At 38.3% G+C, this 21,649-nt stretch overlaps 1 protein-coding gene across 3 annotated transcripts in view; it reads left to right on the plus strand.

The window, feature by feature from the left end:
• Positions 1–21,649, plus strand: part of ADAMTSL1 (ADAMTS like 1) — a 1,110,365-nt gene that overhangs the window by 693,348 nt on the left and 395,368 nt on the right. For all 3 annotated transcript variants that reach the window (XM_069576633.1, XM_069576634.1, XM_069576635.1), the window contains one exon: positions 1,706–1,751. In XM_069576633.1, the coding sequence (XP_069432734.1) occupies positions 1,706–1,751 (46 nt within the window). The remainder of the gene's footprint in view (positions 1–1,705; positions 1,752–21,649) is intronic.

The raw sequence follows: 21,649 nt of genomic DNA on the forward strand, positions 1-21,649 counted from the left end.
CCACTGTGTTTTTGCCTGGGAAATCCTTTGGACAGAGGAGCCTGGCAGGCTACAGTTCTTGGTGGCACAAAGAGTTAGACACAACTTAGTGACTAAACAGCAACAAATAAGTACAGTAAGTCCCCTACATATAAGTAAGTTCTGTTCTGAGAGCACATTCATAAATCCAGTTTGTTCATAAGCCAAACAAAGTTAGCTTAAGTGCCCAACTAACACAATTGACTATATAGTGCTATATAATAATAGGTTTATAATACTTTGCACACATAATACACACAAAAAAAATAAACACAAGAAATAAAAAGTTTCTAATCTTACAGTGCAGTACCTTGAAAAGTACAATAGTACAGTACAACAGGTAGCATACAGGGCCTGGCATCTACTGAACAGGCAAGGAGAGTTACTGACTGGAGGAGGGAGAAGAGGTGGGAGACAGGAGAGAGAAGGGTCGTCAGTAATAGGAGACGGAGGGAAAGCTGCAGTTTCAGTCATGTCTGACATTGGTGGCACCAGTTCTGATTCTTTGCTGGATTCAGTTCTATCTATCCTCTTGAAAGAAGAATCCAGTGATGTCTGGACACTAGTTCTTTTTTTCTCATCACAGATGACACAGTAGCGCTGGATTGCATTCTGAATGGCTGCTGCAACCTTTGTATATCATTCTGTGTTCCAGTCCTGTGCCTCAGAAGACTAACAGTGCCTCCTCAAATAAAGAAAATCCCTTTGCCATTTACTCCATCATGACTCTCTTCTGGTTCTTCAATTACTTCTTGTTCCTCTTGTTTCTCTTTATCCTTTCTCTGGGCCTCCAATTCCTGGTGCTTCTTAGCAGTACTAGCTACATCTCTGCTGTTTTTATGCTTCCTGACATCCTGGGCTTGAAATAAAGATATTGTGGTACTGTACTCTATACAGTACCATACAGTTAAGTACACAAAAGCACAACCACTTGTAAAGGATTCACACATGTGGCAGTGTGCACCAGACCCATGAACTAACTTACATGATTGGCTGTGTGAACTCACGTTCATATCTTTGCACATTTTCAACTTGAAGGTTCATACTTAGGGAACTTGCTGTACTTATTTTGACAACTTTTGAAGCAAAATTAATACTTAGTTTCAAGTCTAATGGAGAAGTCAGTTTGCGTATTCAGCTTCTTTGAGTTCAGTTCAGTCGCTCAGTCATGTCCCGACTCCTTGCGACCCCATGAATCGCAGCACGCCAGGCCTCCCTGTCCATCACCATCTCCCGGAGTTCACTCAGACTTGCGTCCATCGAGTCAGTGATGCCATCCAGCCATCTCATCCTCTGTTGTCCCCTTGTCCTCCTGCCCCCACTCCCTCCCAGCATCAAAGTCTTTTCCAGTGAGTCAACTCTTCGCATGAGGTGGCCAAAGTACTGGAGCTTCAGCTTTAGCATCATTCCTTCCAAAGAAATCCCAGGGTTGATCTCCTTCAGAATGGACTGGTTGGATCTCCTTGCAGTCCAAGGGACTCTCAAGAGTTTAGATCTGCTCTATTTAGTATTTGATAGTAACTCCTACCAGGGCATACTCAAAAGAAAACAGAGGTGCATAAGAATATAAATAAAGAGTATAAACTGGTATTAAAGAGGAAATTGATTTTCTAAGAGAACCATTGAAATGTGGGGCCTTTCATTGGTGGTAATGAGTTGTTGTTTTTTTTTTTCTCCCTTCCCCCAGGAGCTGTGAGGGAAGAAATATCCGATATAGAACTTGCAGTAATGTGGTAAGCATTAACCTTCTATGATTGTGATAATGCATTTTTTAAGCCCTGAATAATGCTAAACAGTCTCATGTATCCTGAGCAGATATCAACTAATTAGTATATTACCAAGAGTTATTTATTTCATGGTATATGGATTATATACATCAAAAAAATAGGTAATTTTAACATTCCTCAAGACAAACTTTTAATCACTTGGCCAGATTGAAACTAACTACACTATTTAAAAATAAGAACTGTGTTTCCTCTCTGCTTTCTGGCTTCACATCTAGGTCTCTTGAAAGCAATAAATGAGAAAAGGGAAACCACTTGGGAATCATGAAATAAACATCAGTTCATCAAACTCAGATTTGATAAATTCATTCGTTTAACAAATACTGTTCGATACCAACTGTATGTGAGGCACTGAACTACTACAAAGATCCATAGCATGTGGTTGCTGTCTTAAAACATCTGTGTTATGGCAAGGGATGTAGCAAGAGAAGACAGATGCTGACAAATGTAGAAAGAAAGGGATTACGTTCTTGTGGGTTAAAAGCAGAGGGAAATCTGAAGGACCTTCCAGAAGGAGGTGATTTGACGTAGGACTGAGAAGCCTAGGAAGGCTGTGATTGGCCCAGTCTAGGTGGCAGGGGATGATAGCCAGTCCAAGTGGAGGAAACATAACAGGCAACTTTGGAGACAGGAATATTGAAGGTGTGTTCTGAACACGAATTTAAATAGGATTGTGCTTAGCAGTATGGAAGAGAAGAATTGAAAGCTATTTTGAGATTACACCATAAAGAGATTTGAATATTAAGCTTCCAAGTTTATTTTCCTTCAGTGACTAATGGAGGGTCACCAGAGGTTGTGGAGTGAGAGTAGAATTCCACTTTGGGAATTTTAATTCTGTAATGATGTGAGGGATGCACTGGAACAGGAAACAAGTAGAGAACAAGAAGTAATGAGGCTGAAAACAGGAGGAAATAGATATGAGACATCAAAATTAAAGTCACTCTGTAAGACTTCCCAAGTGATTTAATTAGAGTGATGACTCATAGTGGGAGTGAAGGAATGTTTTACGTGCATGTTTAGAGCTCTAGTGCTTCTGAATCACTTTCTTAAAGATGTTAGTTTTTTTGATGTTCACATGATGGGCATCTTTCTTATTCTGATCTCTGCTCAAATGTCAGCTCTTCAAAGAGGTTTCCTTGACTACTTTATCTAATATAGTTGTCCCATTGCTTGGCCCCAACTCTCACAATAGTCAATCAATCATATTTAGCTTTTTTTTTTTTTTTTTGGACTGTGCAAGCTCTTTTTTGCAGAGTGTGGGCTTCTTTAGTTGTGGTGTATGAGCTTAGTTGCCCCTAGGAATGTGGGATCTTAGTTCCCCAACCAGGGACCAAACCCATGTCCCCTGCATTGACTGATGGACTTTTAACCACTGGGCCACCAGGGAAGTCCCTATCTTATTTGAGTACTTATTTATGTGTTCTGTTCCCCAACTCTGGAATGTAAATTCCTTAAGCATAGATAGAGCCTCGTTTACCTTGTCCACTCCTACATCCCCAGTGCCTAGAACTTATATATATGTTAAGCATACAGTAGATAATTGTTGAATGCAAAAGGAGTGCTGGTCTTCTAGAAGAATGGTGAATGTCATTATCAAAAGTGTGAACACTGAGAGATTTGAGAGAAAAGTAAAAGTGAAAGTCAGTCAGTCGTGTCCAGTTCTTTGCAACCCCAGGCTCCTCTGTCCATGGAATTCTTCAGGCCAGAAGTAGTTATGCTAGTGTATTAGGAATGAAATCAAGACGGCAGCACATAAAGCATATTAATAAAGAAATGGAATCTATAGGTCTGTTGTTCTTATGAAGTGTTAACAGAGGCACTCCATCATTTGTAGAACCACAGAAGGGTGGGAAGATGTGTTGCTTTGTTTTGTTTTGTTTGTTTAAATAAGAGCCCTGAGAGATGAGTTTGATCTGGAGGGCGAACTTGATGATATTTGCAGGTAAGAGTATTCTTGATGCCACAGGTCCCAAAGCCAACATTGCGTGACAAGAAGAGAAGGGATCTTGATAGAGGGAAAGGACATAAACTCTGTTCTTAAAAACAGACACAAATTGAGAAAGACACAAATTGAAGATATAGAAAACTTTTGAAGACCACATTGTTATAGCAGAGGGGGTTCGACTGAGGTTAGAGAACTTGCTCTTACAGAGAACGTGGTCCGGAGTGTGTTAGGTCTTAGTCTGGCAATACTGAGATGCCCCCAAAAATGGACAGTGGAGTCCACATATAAGCATCATCATACAATATTTGTGTTTCTCTGTCTGACTTACTTTACTTAATTTGGTACTCTCTAGGTCCATCCGTGTTGCTGCAAATGGCATCATTTCATTCTTTTTTATGGTAAAGTAATAGTCACTGTGTATATGCACCACATCTTCTTTATCCAAATAGTGCAAATGAACTTACTTACAAAGCAGAAATAAAGCCAGAGATGTTGAAAGCAAACTTATAGTTCACAAAGGCAAAACAGAAGTGGAGATATAAATTAGGATTTGCGGATTAACACATACACATGACTATATATAAGATAACTAATAAGGACCTACTGTATAGCACAGAGAATTCTACTTAATACTCTGTAATAATCTATATGGGAAAAGAATATAAAAAAAGAGTGGATATATGTATAACTGGTTCACTTTGCTGTATGCTTGAAATTAACACATTGTAAATCAACTATACTTCAATAAATTTTTCTTTTAAAAAAGCGAGATGGACAGTGGAGGTGACTCCTGGCCAGAAGACAAATGAGATGAGGAAGACTAAAATGAGTGAACAGTATAATTTTATATAAATGCCTGACCAGGAACACAAGCAAGTAGAAGGCATGATAATTGGAAGTAGAAGCAATTGTTCCATAGAATATTCTGCCTAGTTCATTTCTCTATTTCCATTTGAGACACTAGTGACATATAACATAACCCATAGCATTGTCTTCTTCACCACGCACACACACCTCATTCAACTGCTGACTAATTAAAAAGATCAAATAGCTGTGGTGACTTTTGTTATGTTTTTTAAAAATTGACAGTTGGTTGTAGTTACAGTATGAAAAAAATTTGATATAAATATACTATAGCTCATTGGTTTTCTTTATGATCCTTTTTATTATGGTGATATATATGTGTGTGTTATATATGTGTGTGTGTATATATATATATATGTGTGTGTTATATATGTGTGTGTGTGTGTGTGTATATATATAATCATTTTAAAAACACACGACATAGAAAACAAACATAGTTACCAAAGGAGAAGGAGATGGGGAGGGATAAATAAGGAGTTTGGGTGTTAACATATATATACTACTATATTTAAAATAGATAACCAATGAGGACCTACTGTATAGTGCAAGGAACTATACTCAATATTTTATAATAACCTATAAGGGAAAAGAATCTGAAAAAATCATGATATATGTATGTATAACTGAATCATTTTGCTGTACACTTGAAACTAACACAGAATGGTAAATCAACTGTGCTCCAATTAAAAAAAAAACACAAAAGCAAACACAATGAAAACATTTTTTAATTAAATGAATTATAAAATATGAAAAACACACAGACATGATGTTTTTAAAGAAATCTCCTTAACTACCATTCCTTTTCTGTCTAGCCTTAAGGATAATAGAAGGGGTCCAGACTACCCTAAGTAGACGTGAATGCTTAAAGCATCATGAGCAGATGTCTGCCTACTCTTTCCTTTAAGATCTTCGGAAACAGCCCAAAACTTCCTTATTATCATTATGAGCGTTCCCCTGGACAGATGCAGGCTAAAGCTGACCTAACATTACTTAAAACCAATAGCACGAGCCAACTCTTTGCAGCTTGTAGAATCAAACTGACACTGAGTTTTTTATGAGAACCTAGAGTCTTCAAGTAATTCAATGTTTTTTTTCTGGCTTTTGGCCATGACAGAAGCAACACTGCCAAAAATACAAGCGAAAAATTTCATAAGAAAGAATTTTTTCATAATCACATTCCAATTTTTTCAAACTAAGAAGTTCAGAACAATTCAATTAAGTATTCCCCTTTTAGTTGCTTGTTTTGGAAAAACTTGAGGGGCTTTTATTAGTTAAGCCTCCAAGGTCACTTGTTAATCCCTGGACAGCTTCCTAGGCCTCTTCTGAGCCACTTCTTCTCCGGAGATTCACTCTCTATTTCTATTCTTTGTACTTGCTATATACAGCATTTCTTTGGGTTCTTGTTTCCCAAAACTGAGGAAGAAAAAAGATCTCCTTAGATTACCAGTTTTTCTGGCTCAACTGAATTATCAGCTCATGTGATTTTATTGTTTTATGATTTTATTGTTAATCACTGTATAGACAGATTATATCCACATAAGAAAGTTAAAGTTTCCATAATGTTCCCATGGTTCTTGGAGTCGTGGTACCTTCTTACACCATTTCTACCTGATCCAAGCAGGCTATTTTCATTCCTAAGGATGTAGTTCATCCAATTTTTCCCATTGGACAGTCCCTGCTCTTTTTAAGAAAAGTGACAAGGCTCTCTCTGAAAGAAAAAGCTAAGGATAGGGACTTCCTCGGCAGTTCAGTGGTTAAGACAATCCACTTTCAGTGGTTGGGGGTGCAGGTGGGTTCAATGCCTGATCAGGGAACTAGGATGCCGCATGCCACACAGCACAGCCAAAAATAATTTAAAACAAAAGAAAACTAAGGATCACATCAGGATAAACAGTGGGTGTAAACCCAGCAGACCATTCAAGTGGGTTACTAGGTCTCAGATTGTCCCTGCTGCTGCTAAGTCGCTTCAGTCGTGTCTGACTCTGTGCGACCCCATAGACAGCAGCCCACCAGGCTCCCGCAACCCTGGGATTCTCCAGGCAAGAACACTGGAGCAGGTTGCCATTTCCTTCTCCAATGCATGAAAGTGAAAAGTGAAAGTGAAGTCGCTCAGTCATGTCCAACTCTTAGCGACCCCATGGACTGCAGCCTACCAGGCTCCTCTACCCATGGGATTTTCCAGGCAAGAGTACTGGAGTGGGGTGCCATTGCCTTCTCCACAGATTGTCCCTGGATCCTTTCAAAATTCTTCTTAGATCACATTTCCTGTTTGTTCAAATAACCTCAAATCTGAATGCTTTGATCTTAATTAATGTTCAAAATTGACTTCCAAAGTGGTGAGAGGAATGCTATGTGTCTTATACACTGTTTCTTCATCACTGTCCTTAATCTTCACTAGAACTGAGATTTAAGAGATAGTGGCCACAGTTAGCATCCTATTAAGCTAAGGTGCCTGTAGTAGTTGATGCCATTCTTATGTTCCTTATTGAGATTTTATTACTCCACTGCAGCACTGTACTGTTCTTAAAAAATACTCTTGCAAGATTATAGTTGGTAAACCACGTTTCCATATCTTTTCTAAAAACTCTCAGGGAACAATCAGAAGTGGGGGTGAGGTGGGTGGGCAGGGATTTCTGTCTTCTGAGGAAATGGTTGAAACTATTAAAAGCCTTTTTAGCACATGGAGACAAAACGTTGTTCATTCCAAGAATAACTAACCATGAGAATTGTTCTCAGGACTGGGGTATATTGATGAATAGGACCAAAACCTAATTCTCCTGAAGCTTTCATTCTAATGGAGGAAGCCAGATTACAAACCGACAGACAAGTTATTTAAAGGAAACAATATCAGGTAGTGATCAGTGCTCTGCAGAGAATTAAATGATCAGTGGTGACTTCAGATTGGAAGGTTGGGGAAGTCCGCTTGGGGACGGACATTTGAATGACAGGAAGAAAAGAACTGTGGTAATATCAGGGGAAGAGTGAATCAGAGAGGAGGAACAGCCAGTACAGGGGCTCTAAAGGATGAAGGAACACAGTGTGTTCAAAGAAAGAACAAAGTCAGTGTAGAGACTAGTGTGCAAGGAGAAGAGTATTAGAAGATTAGAAAAATAAAGGTGCAGTTAGACAGGAGCTAGATCATGCTGGGTGTCATAAAGTGTTGTAGTTTTAATGCCAAGAGGAACTACTGAGACTTTTAGGGAGGGGAAAATAAAGTTGTACTCGGGATTTTAAAAAAATAGGTTTGGCTGCAGGATCACTCCGGAGATGGATTGCGCAAAAGAGAGTGGAAGTAGACATTTCAGTTCAGAAGTAATTCCAGTAGTTTCCTTGAGTTCTAATGGATGCTTGCACTAAGTGGACAATGGTAGGAAGATGTAGACTGTGTTTTAGAGGGAAAATGTCTTCTCCTAAGTCACTTGGCTTTGTCCTCACTTGGATACAATCCACTTTATGGTCTACAGTATCATTACTATGAAATGCCTTACATGCAGCTTTCCAGCAAGAGACAAAGGCTTCAGCTATAATGGTCAGATAGGACAGAGTGGTACTAGGCAAGTTTATAACTTTGGGGGCCTCAGTTTCTGCACCTAAATAAAAAGAGGATTGAACTAAGATTTCAAAGATCCCTTCCAGCTCTAAAATTCTGTAGTTCTTAAAAAAATTTATATCTGGGGTATTGGATCTAAACAATGAAGATATCTGTGTTGGTTTTGTGACTGGCAGTACTGCACTGAACAGATTTCTCCAGCAGTAAAGTAGGGTTAAATCGAAGTGAGCACACAAAGTTCTTGTCTTTGGTGTAGACTTTGATCAACCATCTTAACCAGTTATTCTCATCACTGAAGTTGTAAAGGTTCATGGCTTTCATAACATCCTTAAAGTGGTTATTAATGATGAATCAAAAGGAAAATCACATTTGATCCCATGCCCATTTTTCTCATCGGGTCTTTGTACAGCATAAAGTAAGGGCACATTTGGTGCTTTATGTCAATAATGGAATAGAAACTCATGGAAGGAAAGAACATTCTGCTATAGGACTTTCTTGGTCAGAATTTTCTTTTCTTTTTAAAAAATTTTTTTTATTTTAATTGGAGGTAATTACTTTACAATATTGTGGTAGTTTTTGCCATGCATTCACATGAGTCAGCCATGGGTGTACATGTGTTCCCCATCCTGAACCCCCCTCCCACCTCCCTTCCCATCTCATTCCTCAGGGTCATCCCAGTGCACCAGCCCTGAGCACCCTGTCTCATTCATCGAACCTGGATTGGCAATATATTTCACATATAATAATATACATGTTTCAATGGTGTTTTCTCAAGTCATCCCACCCTTGTGTTCTCCCACAGAGTCCAAAAGTCTGTTCTTTACATCTGAGTCTCTTTTTCTGTCTCACATATAGGGTCATCATTACCATCTTTCTAAATTCCATATATATGTGTTAATATACTGTATTGGTGTTTTTCTTTCTGACTTACTTTGCTCTGTATAATAGGCTCCAGTTTCATCCATCTCATTAGAATTGATTCAAATACATTCTTTTTAATAGCTGAGTAATATTCCATTGTGTATATCTACCACAGCTTTCTTATCCATTCGTCTGCTGATGGACATCTAGGTTGCTTGCATGTCCTGGCTCTTATAAACAGTGCTGCGATAAATACTGGGGGTACATGTGTCTCTTTCAGTTCTGGTTTTCTCAGTGTATATGCCCAGCAGTGGGATTTCTGGGTCATAAGGCAGTTCTATTTCCAGTTTTTAAAGGAATCTCTACACTGTTCTCCATAGTGACTGTACTAGTTTGCATTCCCACCAACAGTGTAAGAGGGTTCCTTTTTCTCCACACCCTCTCCAGCATTTCGTTTTTAGACTTTTGGATAGCAACCATCTGAGTGGTGTGAGATGATACCTCACTGTGGTTTTGATTTGCATTTCTCTGATAATGAGTGATGTTGAGCATCTTTTCATGTGTTTGTTAGCCATCTGTATGTCTTCTTTGGAAAAATGTCTGTTTAGTTCTTTGGCCCATTTTTTGATTGGATCATTTATTTTTCTGGAATTGAGCTGTAGGAGTTACTTGTATATTTTTGAGATTAATTCTTTGTCAGTTGCTTCATCTGCTATTATTTTCTCCCACTCTGAGGGTGTCTTTTCACCTTGCTTATATTTTCCTTCATTGTGCAAAAGCTTTTAAGTTTAATTAGGTCCCATTTATTTATTTTTGCTTTATTTCCATTACTCTGGGAGGTGGGTCACAGAGAATCCTGCTATGATTTATGTCAGAGTGTTTTGCCAATGTTTTCCCCTAGGATTTTTTTAAATTTTGGTCTTACATTTAGATCTTTAATCCATTTTGAGTTTATCTTTGTGTATGGTGTTAGAAAGTGTTCTAGTTTCATTCTTTTCCAAGTGGTTGACCAGTTTTCCCAGCACCACTTGTTAAAGAGATTGTCTTTTCTCCATTGTATATTCTTGCCTCCTTTGTCAAAGATAAGGTGTCCATTATCTCTGGGCTTTCTATTTTGTTCCATTGATCTATATTTCTGTCTTTGTGCCAGTACCATACTATCTTGATGACTGTAGCTTTGTAGTATAACCTGAAGTCAGGCAGGTTGATTCCTCCAGTTCCATTCTTCTTTCTCAAGATTGCTTTGGCTATTTGAGGTTTTTTTGTATTTCCATACAAATTGTGAAGTTATTTGTTCTAGTTCTTTGAAAAATACCATTGGTAGCTTGATAGGGATTGCATTGAATCTATAGATTACTTTGGGTAGTATACTCATTTTCACTATATTGATTCTTCTGATTGATGGACATGATATATTTCTCCATCTATTTGTGTCCTCTTTGATTTCTTTTGTCAATGTTTTATAGTTTTCTATATATAGGTCTTTTGTTTCTTTAGGTAGATATATTCCTAAGTATTTTATTCTTTTCGTTGCAATGGTGAATGGAATTGTTTCCTTAATTTCTCTGTTTTCTCATTGTTAGTGTATAGGAATGCAAGGGATTTCTGTGTGTTAATTTTATATCCTGTAACTTTACTATATTCATTGATTAGCTCTAGTAATTTTCTGGTGGAGTCTTTAGGGTTTTCTATATAGAGGATCATGTCATCTGCAAACAGGGAGTTTTACTTCTTCTTTTCCAGTCTGGATTCTTTTCATTTCTTTTTCTTCTCTGATTGCTGTGGCTAAAACTTCCAAAACTATGTTGAATAGTAGTGGCGAGAGTGGGCATCCTTGTCTTGTTCCTGACTTTAGGGGAAATGGTTTCAATTTTTCATCATTGAGGATAATGTTTGTTGTGGGTTTATCATATATGGCTTTTATTATGTTGAGGTATGTTCCTTCTATTCCTGCTTTCTGCAGGTTTTTATCATAAATGAATGTTGAATTTTGTCAAAGGCTTTCTCTGCATCTATTGAGATAATCATATGGTTTCTATCTTTCAATTTGTTAATGTGATGTATCACATTGATTGATTTGCAGATATTGAAGAATCCTTGCATCCCTGGGATAAAGCCCACTTGGTCATGATGTATGATCTTTTTAATATGTTGTTGGGTTCTGTTTGCTAGAATTTTGTTAAGGATTTTTCCATCTATGTTCATCAGTTATATTGGCCTGTAGTTTTCTTTTTTTGTGGCATCTTTGTCTGGTTTTGGTATTAGGGTGACTGTGGCCTCAGAGAATGAGTTTGGAAGTTTACCTTCCTCTGCAATTTTCTGGAAGAGTTTGAGTAGGATAGGTGTTAACTCTTCTCTAAATTTTTGGTAGAATTCAGCTGTGAAGCCATCTGGTCCTGAGCTTTTGTTTGTTGGAAGATTTCTAATTACAGTTTCAATTTCTTTGCTTGTGATGGGTCTGTTAAGATTTTCTATTTCTTCCTGGTTCAGTTTTGGAAAGTTGTACTTTTCTAAGAATTTGTCCATTTCTTCCAAGTTGTTCATGTTATTGGCATATAGTTACTGATAATAGTCTCTTATGATCCTTTGTATATCTGTGTTGTCTGTTGTGATTTCTCCATTTTCATTTCTAATTTTGTTGATTTGATTTTTCTCCCTTTGTTTCTTGATGAATGTGGCTAATGGTTTGTGAATTTTATTTATCTTCTCAAAGAACCAGTTTTTAGCTTTGTTGATTTTTGCTATGGTCTCCTTTGTTTCTTTTGCTGTTATTTCTGCCCTAACTGTTAAGATTTCTTTCCTTCTACTAACCCTGGGGTGCTTCATTTCTTCTTTTTCTAGTTGCTTTAGGTGTAGAGTTAGGCTATTTATTTGATTTTTCTCCTGTTTCCTGATGTAGGCTTGTATTGCTATGAACCTTCCCCTTAGCACTGCTTTTACTGTATCCCATAGGTTTTGGGGTGTTGTGTTTTCATTTTCATTCATTTCTATGCATATTTTGTTTTCTTTTTTTTTTATTTCTTCTGTGATTTGTTAGTTATTCAGAAGAGTGTTGTTTAGCCTCCATATGTTTGTATTTTTACTAGTTTTTTTTTTTTCCTGTAGTTGACATCTAATCTTACCACATTGAATCGGAAAAGATGCTTGAGATAATTTCAATTTTTTTAAATTTACCAAGGTTATGTTTATGGCCCAGGATGTGATCTATCCTGGAGAAGGTTCTGTGTGCACTTGAGAAAATAGATGAAATTCCTTGTTTTAGGGTGAAATGTCCTATATATATCAATTAGGTCTAACTGGTCCATTGTATCGTTTAAGTTTGTGTTTCCTTGCTAATTTTCTGTTTAGTTGATCTATCCATAGGTGTGAGTGGGGTATTAAAGTCTCCTGCTATTACTGTGTTATTGTTAATTTCCCTTTTCATACTTGTTAGCATTTGTCTTACATATTGCGGTGCTCCTATGTTGGGTGTATATATATTTATAATTGTTATATCTTCTTCTTGGATTGATCCTTTGATCATTATGTAGTGTCCTTCTTTGTCTCTTTTCATAGCCTTTATTTCAAAGTCTATTTTATCTGATATGAGTATTGCTACTCCTTTTGGTCTCCATTTGCGTGAAATATCTTTTTCCAGTCCATTTTCAGTCTATATGTATCCCTAGGTTTGAGGTGGGTCTCTTGTAGACAGCATATATAGGGGTCTTGTTTTTGTATCCATTCAGCCAGTCTTTGTCTTTTGTTTGGGGCATTCAACCCATTTACATTTAAGGTAATTATTGATAAGTATAATCCCATTGCCATTTACTTTGTTGTTTTGGGTTTGAGTTTATAAACCTTTTCTGTGTTTCTTGTCTAGACTAGCTCCTTTAGCATTTGTTGGAGAGCTGGTTCGGTGGTGCTGAATTCTCTGAGCTTTTGCTTGTCTGTAAAGTTTTTGATTTTTCCTTCATATTTGAATAAGATCCTTGCTGGGTACAGTAATCTGGGTTGTAGGTTTTTCTCTTTCATCACTAAGTATGTCTTGCCTTTCCCTTCTGGCTTGAAGAGTGTCTATTGAAAGATCTGCAGTTATCCTTATGGGAATCCCGTTGTGAGTTATTTGTTGTTTTTCCTTTGCTGCTTTTAATATTTTTTCTTTGTGTTTGATCTTTATTAATTTGATTAGTATGTGTCTTGGGGTGTTTCACCTTGGGTTTATCCTGTTTGAGACTCTCTGGGTTTCTTGGACTTGGGTGGCTATTTCCTTCACCATTTTAGGGAAGTTTTCAACTATTATCTCCCCAAGTATTTTCTCATGGTCTTTCTTTTTTCTTCTTTTTCTGGGACTCCTATGATTTGAATGTTTGTGCATTTAACATTGTTCCAGAGGTCTCTGAGGTTGTCCTCATTTCTTTTAATTCTGTTTTTCTTTTTTCTCTCTGCTTCATTTATTTCCACCATTCTATCTTCCCCCTCACCTATCCTATCTTCTGCTTCAGTTATTCTACTATTGGTTCCCCTCCAGAGAGTTTTATGTCATTTATTGCATTATTCATTATTGATTGACTCTTTTTTATTTCTTCTAGGTCCTTGTTAAACTTTTCTGGCATCTTCTCAATCCTTGTCTCCAGACTATTTATCTGTAACTTTATTTTATTTTCAAGATTTTGGATCATCTTTACTATCATTATTCTGAATTCTTTTTTCAGGTAGACTCCCTGTCTCCTCCTCTTTGGTTTGGTTTGGTGGGCTTTTATTATGTTCCTTTACATGCTGAATATTTCTCTGCCTTTTTTATCTTGTTTAGGTTGCTGTGTTTGGGGTGGTCTTTCTGTATGCTGGAAGTTTGTGGTTCCTCTTTATTGTGGAGGGTCCTCCGTGTGGGTGGGGATGGACAAGTGACTTGTCAAGGTTTCCTGGTTAGGGAAGCTTGCATCAGTGTTCTGGTGGGTGGAGCTGGATCTCTTCTCTCTGGAGTGTAATGAAGTGTCCAGTAGTGAGTTTTGAGGTGTCTATGGGTTTGGTGTGGCTTTTGGCCACCTGTATTTTTGTGCTCAGAGTTATGTTCCTGCGTTTTTGGAAATTAGCTTGGTATGTCTTGCTCTGAAACTTGTTGGCTCTTGGGTGGAGCTTGGTTTCAGTATAGGTATGGAGGCTTTTGGATGAGCTCTTGTCGATTAATGTTCCCTGGAGTCAGGAGATTTCTGGTGTTCTCAAGTTTTGGATTTAAGCCTCCTGCCTCTGGCTTTCAATCTTATTCTTACAGTAGCCTCAAGACTTCTCCATCCATACAGCACCAATGATAAAGCATCTAGGTTAATGGTGAAAAGATTATCCACAGTGAGGGACACCCAAAGAGGTTCACAGAGTTACATGGAGAAGAGAAGAGGGGGGAGGGAGATAGAGGTGACCAGGAGGAGAAAAGGGGCAATCAAAAGGGGAGAGAACAATCTAGCCAGTAATCAGTTCCCTCAGTAATTTGCTCTCCTCAGTCTGGAACACTCAGAGAGGTTCATGGAGCTCCATAGAGAAGAGAAGAGGGAAGAAGGAGATAGAGGTGACCAGGGGGAGAGGGGGAGAGTCAAAAGGAGAGAGACCAACCTAGCCAATGATCAGTTCCGTAAGTGTTCTTCACAGCCTGGAACACCCAAAGAGATTCAGATTTAAGTAAAGAAGAGAAGGGGGAGGGAGGAGATAGAGGTGACCCATTTAGTATCTCATGGCTCTGGAGGTCAGAAGTCCAGATGGGCTCAACTCGTTTCTCAGCTCAATCCAAAATGTCCAAAGTCCTCCATCTTCTAATAGGTTGCAGTGCACTCTCTTTGGGCTGTTTTTAAATATCAAGTCCACATTCAAAAGACAAAGATTCAATTTCCAGTTGCAGGCAAGGTGGAGTAACAGGGCTTGGATTATCTTCTCACTGCCAAACTGATGGCATCTTCTTCTCTCAGTCCTCCACACAGGAAAGGCCCAGAATTTTCTTTCATGAAAAAACTTAATCTGTTTACTAGTGATCAAATTGTAATTTGCTGAGAAACAAGGCTGAATTGTGTCTAAATACTGAATTATGATTTGCAGGTTTTGCCATTGAAAGAAACAGAGAATTGGTTCACTTGGGTGATATGAAGGTAGAAAATCAGGTTTGGGAGGGAGAATTACAGAGAGTTTACTTTAAGACAAGGATGATTGGAAACCATTGGAGACTCAAATGGAGTTTTCAAGTATAAAGTTAGAGAAGTAGTATTGGAGCCGCTTGAGAGGGCTGAACCGGAGTTAAAAAAAATGGTAATCATCACTCCATAGGTAGAAGTTTTAACTCCAGGAGTGAAGATATTGTCCGTTCACTCATTCCAAATGAAGTATACATGTAAGTTCCTTTTTTTAATTGGAGTGTAATTGCTTTACAATGTTGTGTTAGATCTTGCTGTAGAATGAAGTGAATCAGTTACATGTATACATTTATCCCCTCCCTCTTGAGCCTCTCTCTCACCACCCTGCCCTGTCCTACCCCTCTAGGTCATCATAGAGCACCAAGCTGAGCAAGCTGTGTTGTACAGCAGGTTCCCACTACCTGTCTATTTCACACATGCTAGTCTGTATATGTCAATACTCTTCTCTTAGTTCCTTCCAATCTCTTCTTCCCCCTGTGTCCATATGTCCATTCTGTACATCTGCATCAGTAAATCAGAAAGAGAAAAACAAATATCATGTATTAATACATATATATGGAATCTAGAAAAATGGTACAAATTAACCTATTTGCAGAGCAAGAATAGAGGTCAGATTTTTTCTTTCTTTTTTTTTTTTTCTGGAACAACATTCAAACCTGTGAAATACCCTCTGGAGTCTAGACAAATGCTGTAGTAAATAACAAGAACTTTGGGTATCAGTCAGTGAGCCTGTGTCAGCTGGACTATTTTCCAGCCAAGAGGCACATCTAAGATAGGAAAGAGGGTCACTTTCTCATAATCAAGTCCTTATTCAATACCAGAAAATTAAAAATTGTGCTGTGTGTCAGGGCCATTTGTTTGTTCACTTATTCATTCTCTGGTTTAATTGTTCATTTATTTAGCCAACATTTATTGAGCACCCAACTCTTATTCTGTATTAGGGATGTTAAGAGTCTGTATTATCGATAAAAAGACAGGGTACTTTCCTTGGGGAAGTCCAGAGTCTATTAGGAAAGACAGATACATAAACACATAATAAATTAATGTGTGGGTAAACACTATTTGTGTGGAGGTAGAGACAACATACTAAGAGGTCATGGAAGGACCATGCCTGATTCTCTTATTGCTGTACATCCAGTACCTAAGATGAAGTGTAAGCACTGTGTTTCTGAAACTGTGTGCAGCGAACACAGCAAGCCTCCAGAGCTTCAGGGTGATGTTTTAAATACTCAAGGGAAACACAGCAATACTTGACATCCGATGGACACTGTATAAACTACCAGATCGTTCGTTGTGTTTTTTTTTTTCTATGTCTTTGAAAAGTTGACATTGCTTTGATAAAAAGCAAGTGCTTTGAGAAAATCAACAAAGGACAGAAAATTAAGGTCGCATTTTCCAATCTGATTTCAGACTTGAGAATATAGTGCCTAACAGCTGAATACATCCCATCAGTAAGAAAACGTGGTTACTTATGATTGAAATAAAATTTTTTGTAAAAATCACGTGTATTATTTTTCCAATGACCACCAAGTTATTAGGACACAGATACTTACTAAGTTGCTTGGACTTAATTAATTAATAAATAGAACCAAAGGATATTCCTTTGGCCTAGAGGTACCATAGAAAAGATTACTGAGACTTTAAAAGGACTGTGAGTAGATGAGGTTTGGCAACCTTTATCACACAGTAGACACACTCCAGTACTCTTGCCTGGAAAATCCCATGGACGGAGGAGCCTGGTGGGCTGCAGTCTGTGGGGTCACTGAGAGTCGGACACGACTGAGCGACTTCACTTTCACTTTTCACTTTCATGCACTGGAGAAGGAAATGGCAACCTACTCCAGTGTTCTTGCCTGGAGAATCCCAGGGATGGTGGAGCCTAGTGGGCTGCCATCTATGGGGTTGCACAGAGTCGGACACGACTGAAGCGACTTAGCAGCAGCAGCAGACATTTAATACATATGGCGAATGAATGAATGAATGACATCCTAAATAGGGCTACACTTGAGCTCAATCTGTCAAGATGATGGTCTCCAATGAGAAAGTGTTATGAAAAATGAGAATGGAATTTATTCAGCACTTTCTACCGTGACCTACTATGTACCAGACATTTTTTCCTAAGTGCTAGGGTATCCTAGTGACAGAAAAAGATAAGACTCCCGTTCTCAGGAAGCTTATACTTTAGTGGAAGAAGGCATATGATTAACAAGTAAATAGAAGTGTATCAGTTTCAGATAGTGAAAGACTATGAAGAAAATAAAGCAGGGTAATGAGATAGTGACGGTGGGGAGATGACTTTTACGAGGCTGTCAGGAAATTCCCTCTGAGGTGATATTGGGGCCCAGGTGTACATGTGAAGGGTGAGACATGACGTAGCTCAGCTTAGTTTAGGCTCTGCCAGGTCCTTTTATAAGGTGCAGTACAAGGTACATTGTGGGGAAACAGATACTTATCTATGCTGAAGAATCTGAACTTACCCCCAAATGTTATTTTGTGAGGGGCATTTCTGGCCTCTTACCAGAGCCTGTGGGCATTGCTTGGGAGAGGAGCAGAAGGCTGACAGAAAGCTGGTTGCTCTGACTAAGTGCACATGCATTTTCTCCCAGGCCCAGAGCCAGTCAGCCCCTGACTAAAATATATGAAGGGTGGTAGAGGAATTTCTTAAGCTCAAGTTGAAGTGTCTTAAGTAGGAAAGCAATTCTGACCTGGGCCTCCTGGGTAGCTAACTACTCAACTCTGTCCAGCAGTAGACCCAGAAAATGGACTTCTTGTCAGATCCATCCATAATTTCCTCCCTACTGACCCACCCAGCTGAAAGCAGAAATTTTCCTAAGTGTAATCTTCACTGAGAAGGAAAGTGCTCACATTTTAAGGTCTGGTAGGACATATCTTTTCCAAGTTACTTTATTAGGACTTCATTTATTCTTTAGTGTTACTGTTAAGTCACTTCAGCTGTGTCTGACTCTGTGCAACCCCATAGACGGCAGCCCACCAGGCTCCGCTGTCCCTGGGATTCTCCAGGCAAGAACACTGGAGTGGGTTGCCATTTCCTTCTCCAGTGCATGAAAGTGAAAAGTGAAAGTGAAGTCGCTCAGTCGTGTCTGACTCTTAGTGACCCCATGGACTGCAGCCCACCAGGCTCCTCCATCCATGGGATTTTCCAGGCAAGAGTACTGGAGAGGGGTGCCATTGCCTTCTCCGTCATTTATTCTTTAATATGCATCAATTCACATAACAAATTTGGGTCCAGGCTTTCCTGCTTTTTAGATTCACATGCGTTTGTATCTGAGCAGACTCTAAGAGGCCATCAGGATGTATGGAGAAGTGCAGGGGGTAGTGATTTAGATTGATTAAAAATTCAGACATCCTCTTCTTTTTTAATCCTGTATACATGGAGAACTAAAAACATCCAAGTAGAGGAGAAAGAACATGGGCTTTTCTGAGTCTTGCCACTTTGTAATAAAGTGCTTTTAAACAAAATTCATTAACCTCTTTCAATCTCAGCTTTCCTACCTTTAAAAATATCCTCCTTGTATATGTACAAAGAATGTTAATTTGATGTTTGTGGTAGTTTAAAAATTGGAAACAAATGGGCCAGGGCTGATTAAATAAATACATTGTGGTATATCCATACCATGGAACTCTATACAGTCATTAAAAAGAATAGGGTAGATCTTCTGAGGAAATCAAAACTGAAAAAGACACATGTACCCCAGTGTTCACTGCAGCACTATTTACAATAACTAGAGCATGGAAGCAACCTAGATGTCCATTGACAGATGAATGAGTAAAGAAGTTTTGGTACATTTATACAATGGAATCCCACTCAGCCATAAAAAGGAACACATTTGAATCTGTTGTAATGAGGTGGACAAACTGGAACCCATTATACAGAGTGAAGTCAGAAAGAGAAATATAAATATCATATACTGATACATATATATGGAATCTGAACAGATGGCACTGATGAATTTATATCCAGGGCAGCAGTGGAGAAACAGACATAGTAGAAGAAGAGGGGGAAGAGGAGATGTATGGTAGAGTAACATAGAAATTCACAATACCATGTGTAAAGCAGATAGCCATAGGAATTTGCCGTATGACTCAGGGAACTCAAACAGGGACTGGCTGAAGAGTGGGGTGGGGAGGGAGATGGGAGGGAGGTCTGGGAGGAAGGAGACATGGGTGTACCTATGGCTGACCCTTGTTGATGTATGACAGAACACCACAAAATTATGTAAAGCAATTATCCTTTAATTAAAAAATTTAAAAAAAAGAATGGAGTAGATCTCTAGGTAGTAACCTAAGGTTCTTCCAGGATACAGTAAATGTGAAATAAAGCAAGTTGTGGAGTAACATATTTAACATGATCTCAATCAGTTAAAAAAAAAAATCCTAAAACAGAAATGTACCTGGCATATCATAAATTTTGAAGGCTACTCATCAAACTGATTACAGTGATTTTTTGTGTATATAATTCAGAGAGAGCATTTGAGTGATTTAAGGGGGACTTTCTTTTTTATTCTATATACTTTTATAGAGTTTTAGGTTTTGTACAGTGAACATGTATTCTGTGATTGGTATAAATGTCAAACTACCTCCAAAAATGAGGTTGGGATAAAATATTTTAAGCCACTGAATATATATTTATTTTTGAAACACTGAAAAAAAATCATCTCACAGAAGGTTTACATAAGAAAATAGCTAAAGTCAGGAGTGTCTGGCTCAATAATGTCGGGTCTGCCCTCCCTTAATCTTTTTTTTTTTTAATCAACTTCCCCTTTTCTGTGGCAAATTACCCTTTCCAGGAGAATATATTATTTTAAAAAGTGAAAATTTGATCACTTTAAATTTCTGAAAGTCAGCCTTATTCTTTGGTATCATGGGAGAACTTCTTCTGGTTATTTTGCTAAATAACAGGTTCCAGGTCTTTTACAACAAAAACATCAGACCTCATCTCTGGCAGAACTGTAGAATTATAATGCCCTTTCTTTTGGAGAAACTATAGGAAACCAGACTTTCTATTCTCTACCCAGTCCTTAGGCTGGACAGTTAGGTCTCTGGCAGCAATAAAGCTTGGCTTTTCTTTGGCCAGACAAATACTTGGTTGGAATTGCTGTATATTCTCAGAAACATATCCAAGGGGATCAATCAATATCACCCATAACGAGTCTAGCTTGCCACAAAGCTAGAACAAATGTGCATGTGACTTAACTATTTGTAGAGCTTTGTGGTTCTTGTGTGTATGTTTTCCGTTTTAACGTTGACAAGCATTGCCTCTGCTGAAACAGAAGGATATTCTCTAGGGAACGCATTTTCAAAAACATCCAAATTTCCCTGACTTGGGCCACAGTTCTTTCTGTTTATGCTGAAATTAAATAACAAAGGAAAATAACTTTTTAGGAAGTAAGAAATGATCAATGACTTTTACTGTTTCTCTGAGGACAGAGGTTGTCTCCAACCTTTGCTTAGGTGAGCTTTAGCCATCTTGCAAATGAATTCATCTCTAAATGCAAGTGTATATAGCATGCCGTGGGGATAACTGAAGATGTATTCTGGTATAAGACACCATTTCTTTCTCAATAGTGACTCACTGAGTATTCAGAATAATGGTTAAAAATATTTGCAGCAATTACTATGGGAAGGAAAATTTTTTCATGTTTTATGACTAACTGTTTTATCATTTATGGCATAAAGAAATAAACATTTTTTTAATGATTCACAGATTCCTTCCTTTGGTGAATCTGATGGATATAGTTCTCTCTGCCGTGCTCTTTGTCAGGCAGCCAGCCAAGTTTTTTGGGTTTTTCCTCCCCAGCAGTTTGGGCCTTTCTGCTTTCCTTCTCCCCTAGGCCTTCTCCTGACTGCTGTACACATTTGTTTTATTTTTTAAAAAATGCTTTCCTAACGTGTCTTTATTGGACCCCTCTAAGTCTCTCTGTTTTTCCTTTCTCCGTAATGTGTTCTCAACTTCTTATCCTTTTCCTTGACTATTTTTGCTTTTTCAATTTATTTTTTATTTTATATTGGAGCATAGTTGATTTACAGCGTTATGTTAGTTTCAGGTGTACAGCTAAGTATGGAGGTTCCTTAAAAAAAATAAAAATATTAATAGAACCTACCATATGATCCAAAAACCATTCCTGAATATATATCCAGAGAAAACCATAATGGAAAAAAATGCATGCACCCCTACTCTTAGAAAACTAGGGATAGAAGTGAGCTTATTCAAGTTGATAAAGACTTGTTGTTTACTTGCTAAGTCGTATCTGACCGTGCAGCCCCATGGACTATAACCCACCAAGTTCCTCTGTCCATGGGATTTTCTAGGCAAGAATACTAGAGTGAGTTGCCATTTCCTTCTCCAGGGATCTTCCTGACCCATGGATCAAACCCAAGCCTCCTGTATTGGCAGGTAGATTCTTTACTGCTCTCCCACCAGGAAAGCCCCTTGATAAAGAGTTGTTCAGTCACT

The sequence above is a fragment of the Ovis canadensis genome, chromosome 2 (assembly GCF_042477335.2).
Source record: "Ovis canadensis isolate MfBH-ARS-UI-01 breed Bighorn chromosome 2, ARS-UI_OviCan_v2, whole genome shotgun sequence".
NCBI classification, from domain to species: domain Eukaryota; kingdom Metazoa; phylum Chordata; class Mammalia; order Artiodactyla; family Bovidae; genus Ovis; species Ovis canadensis.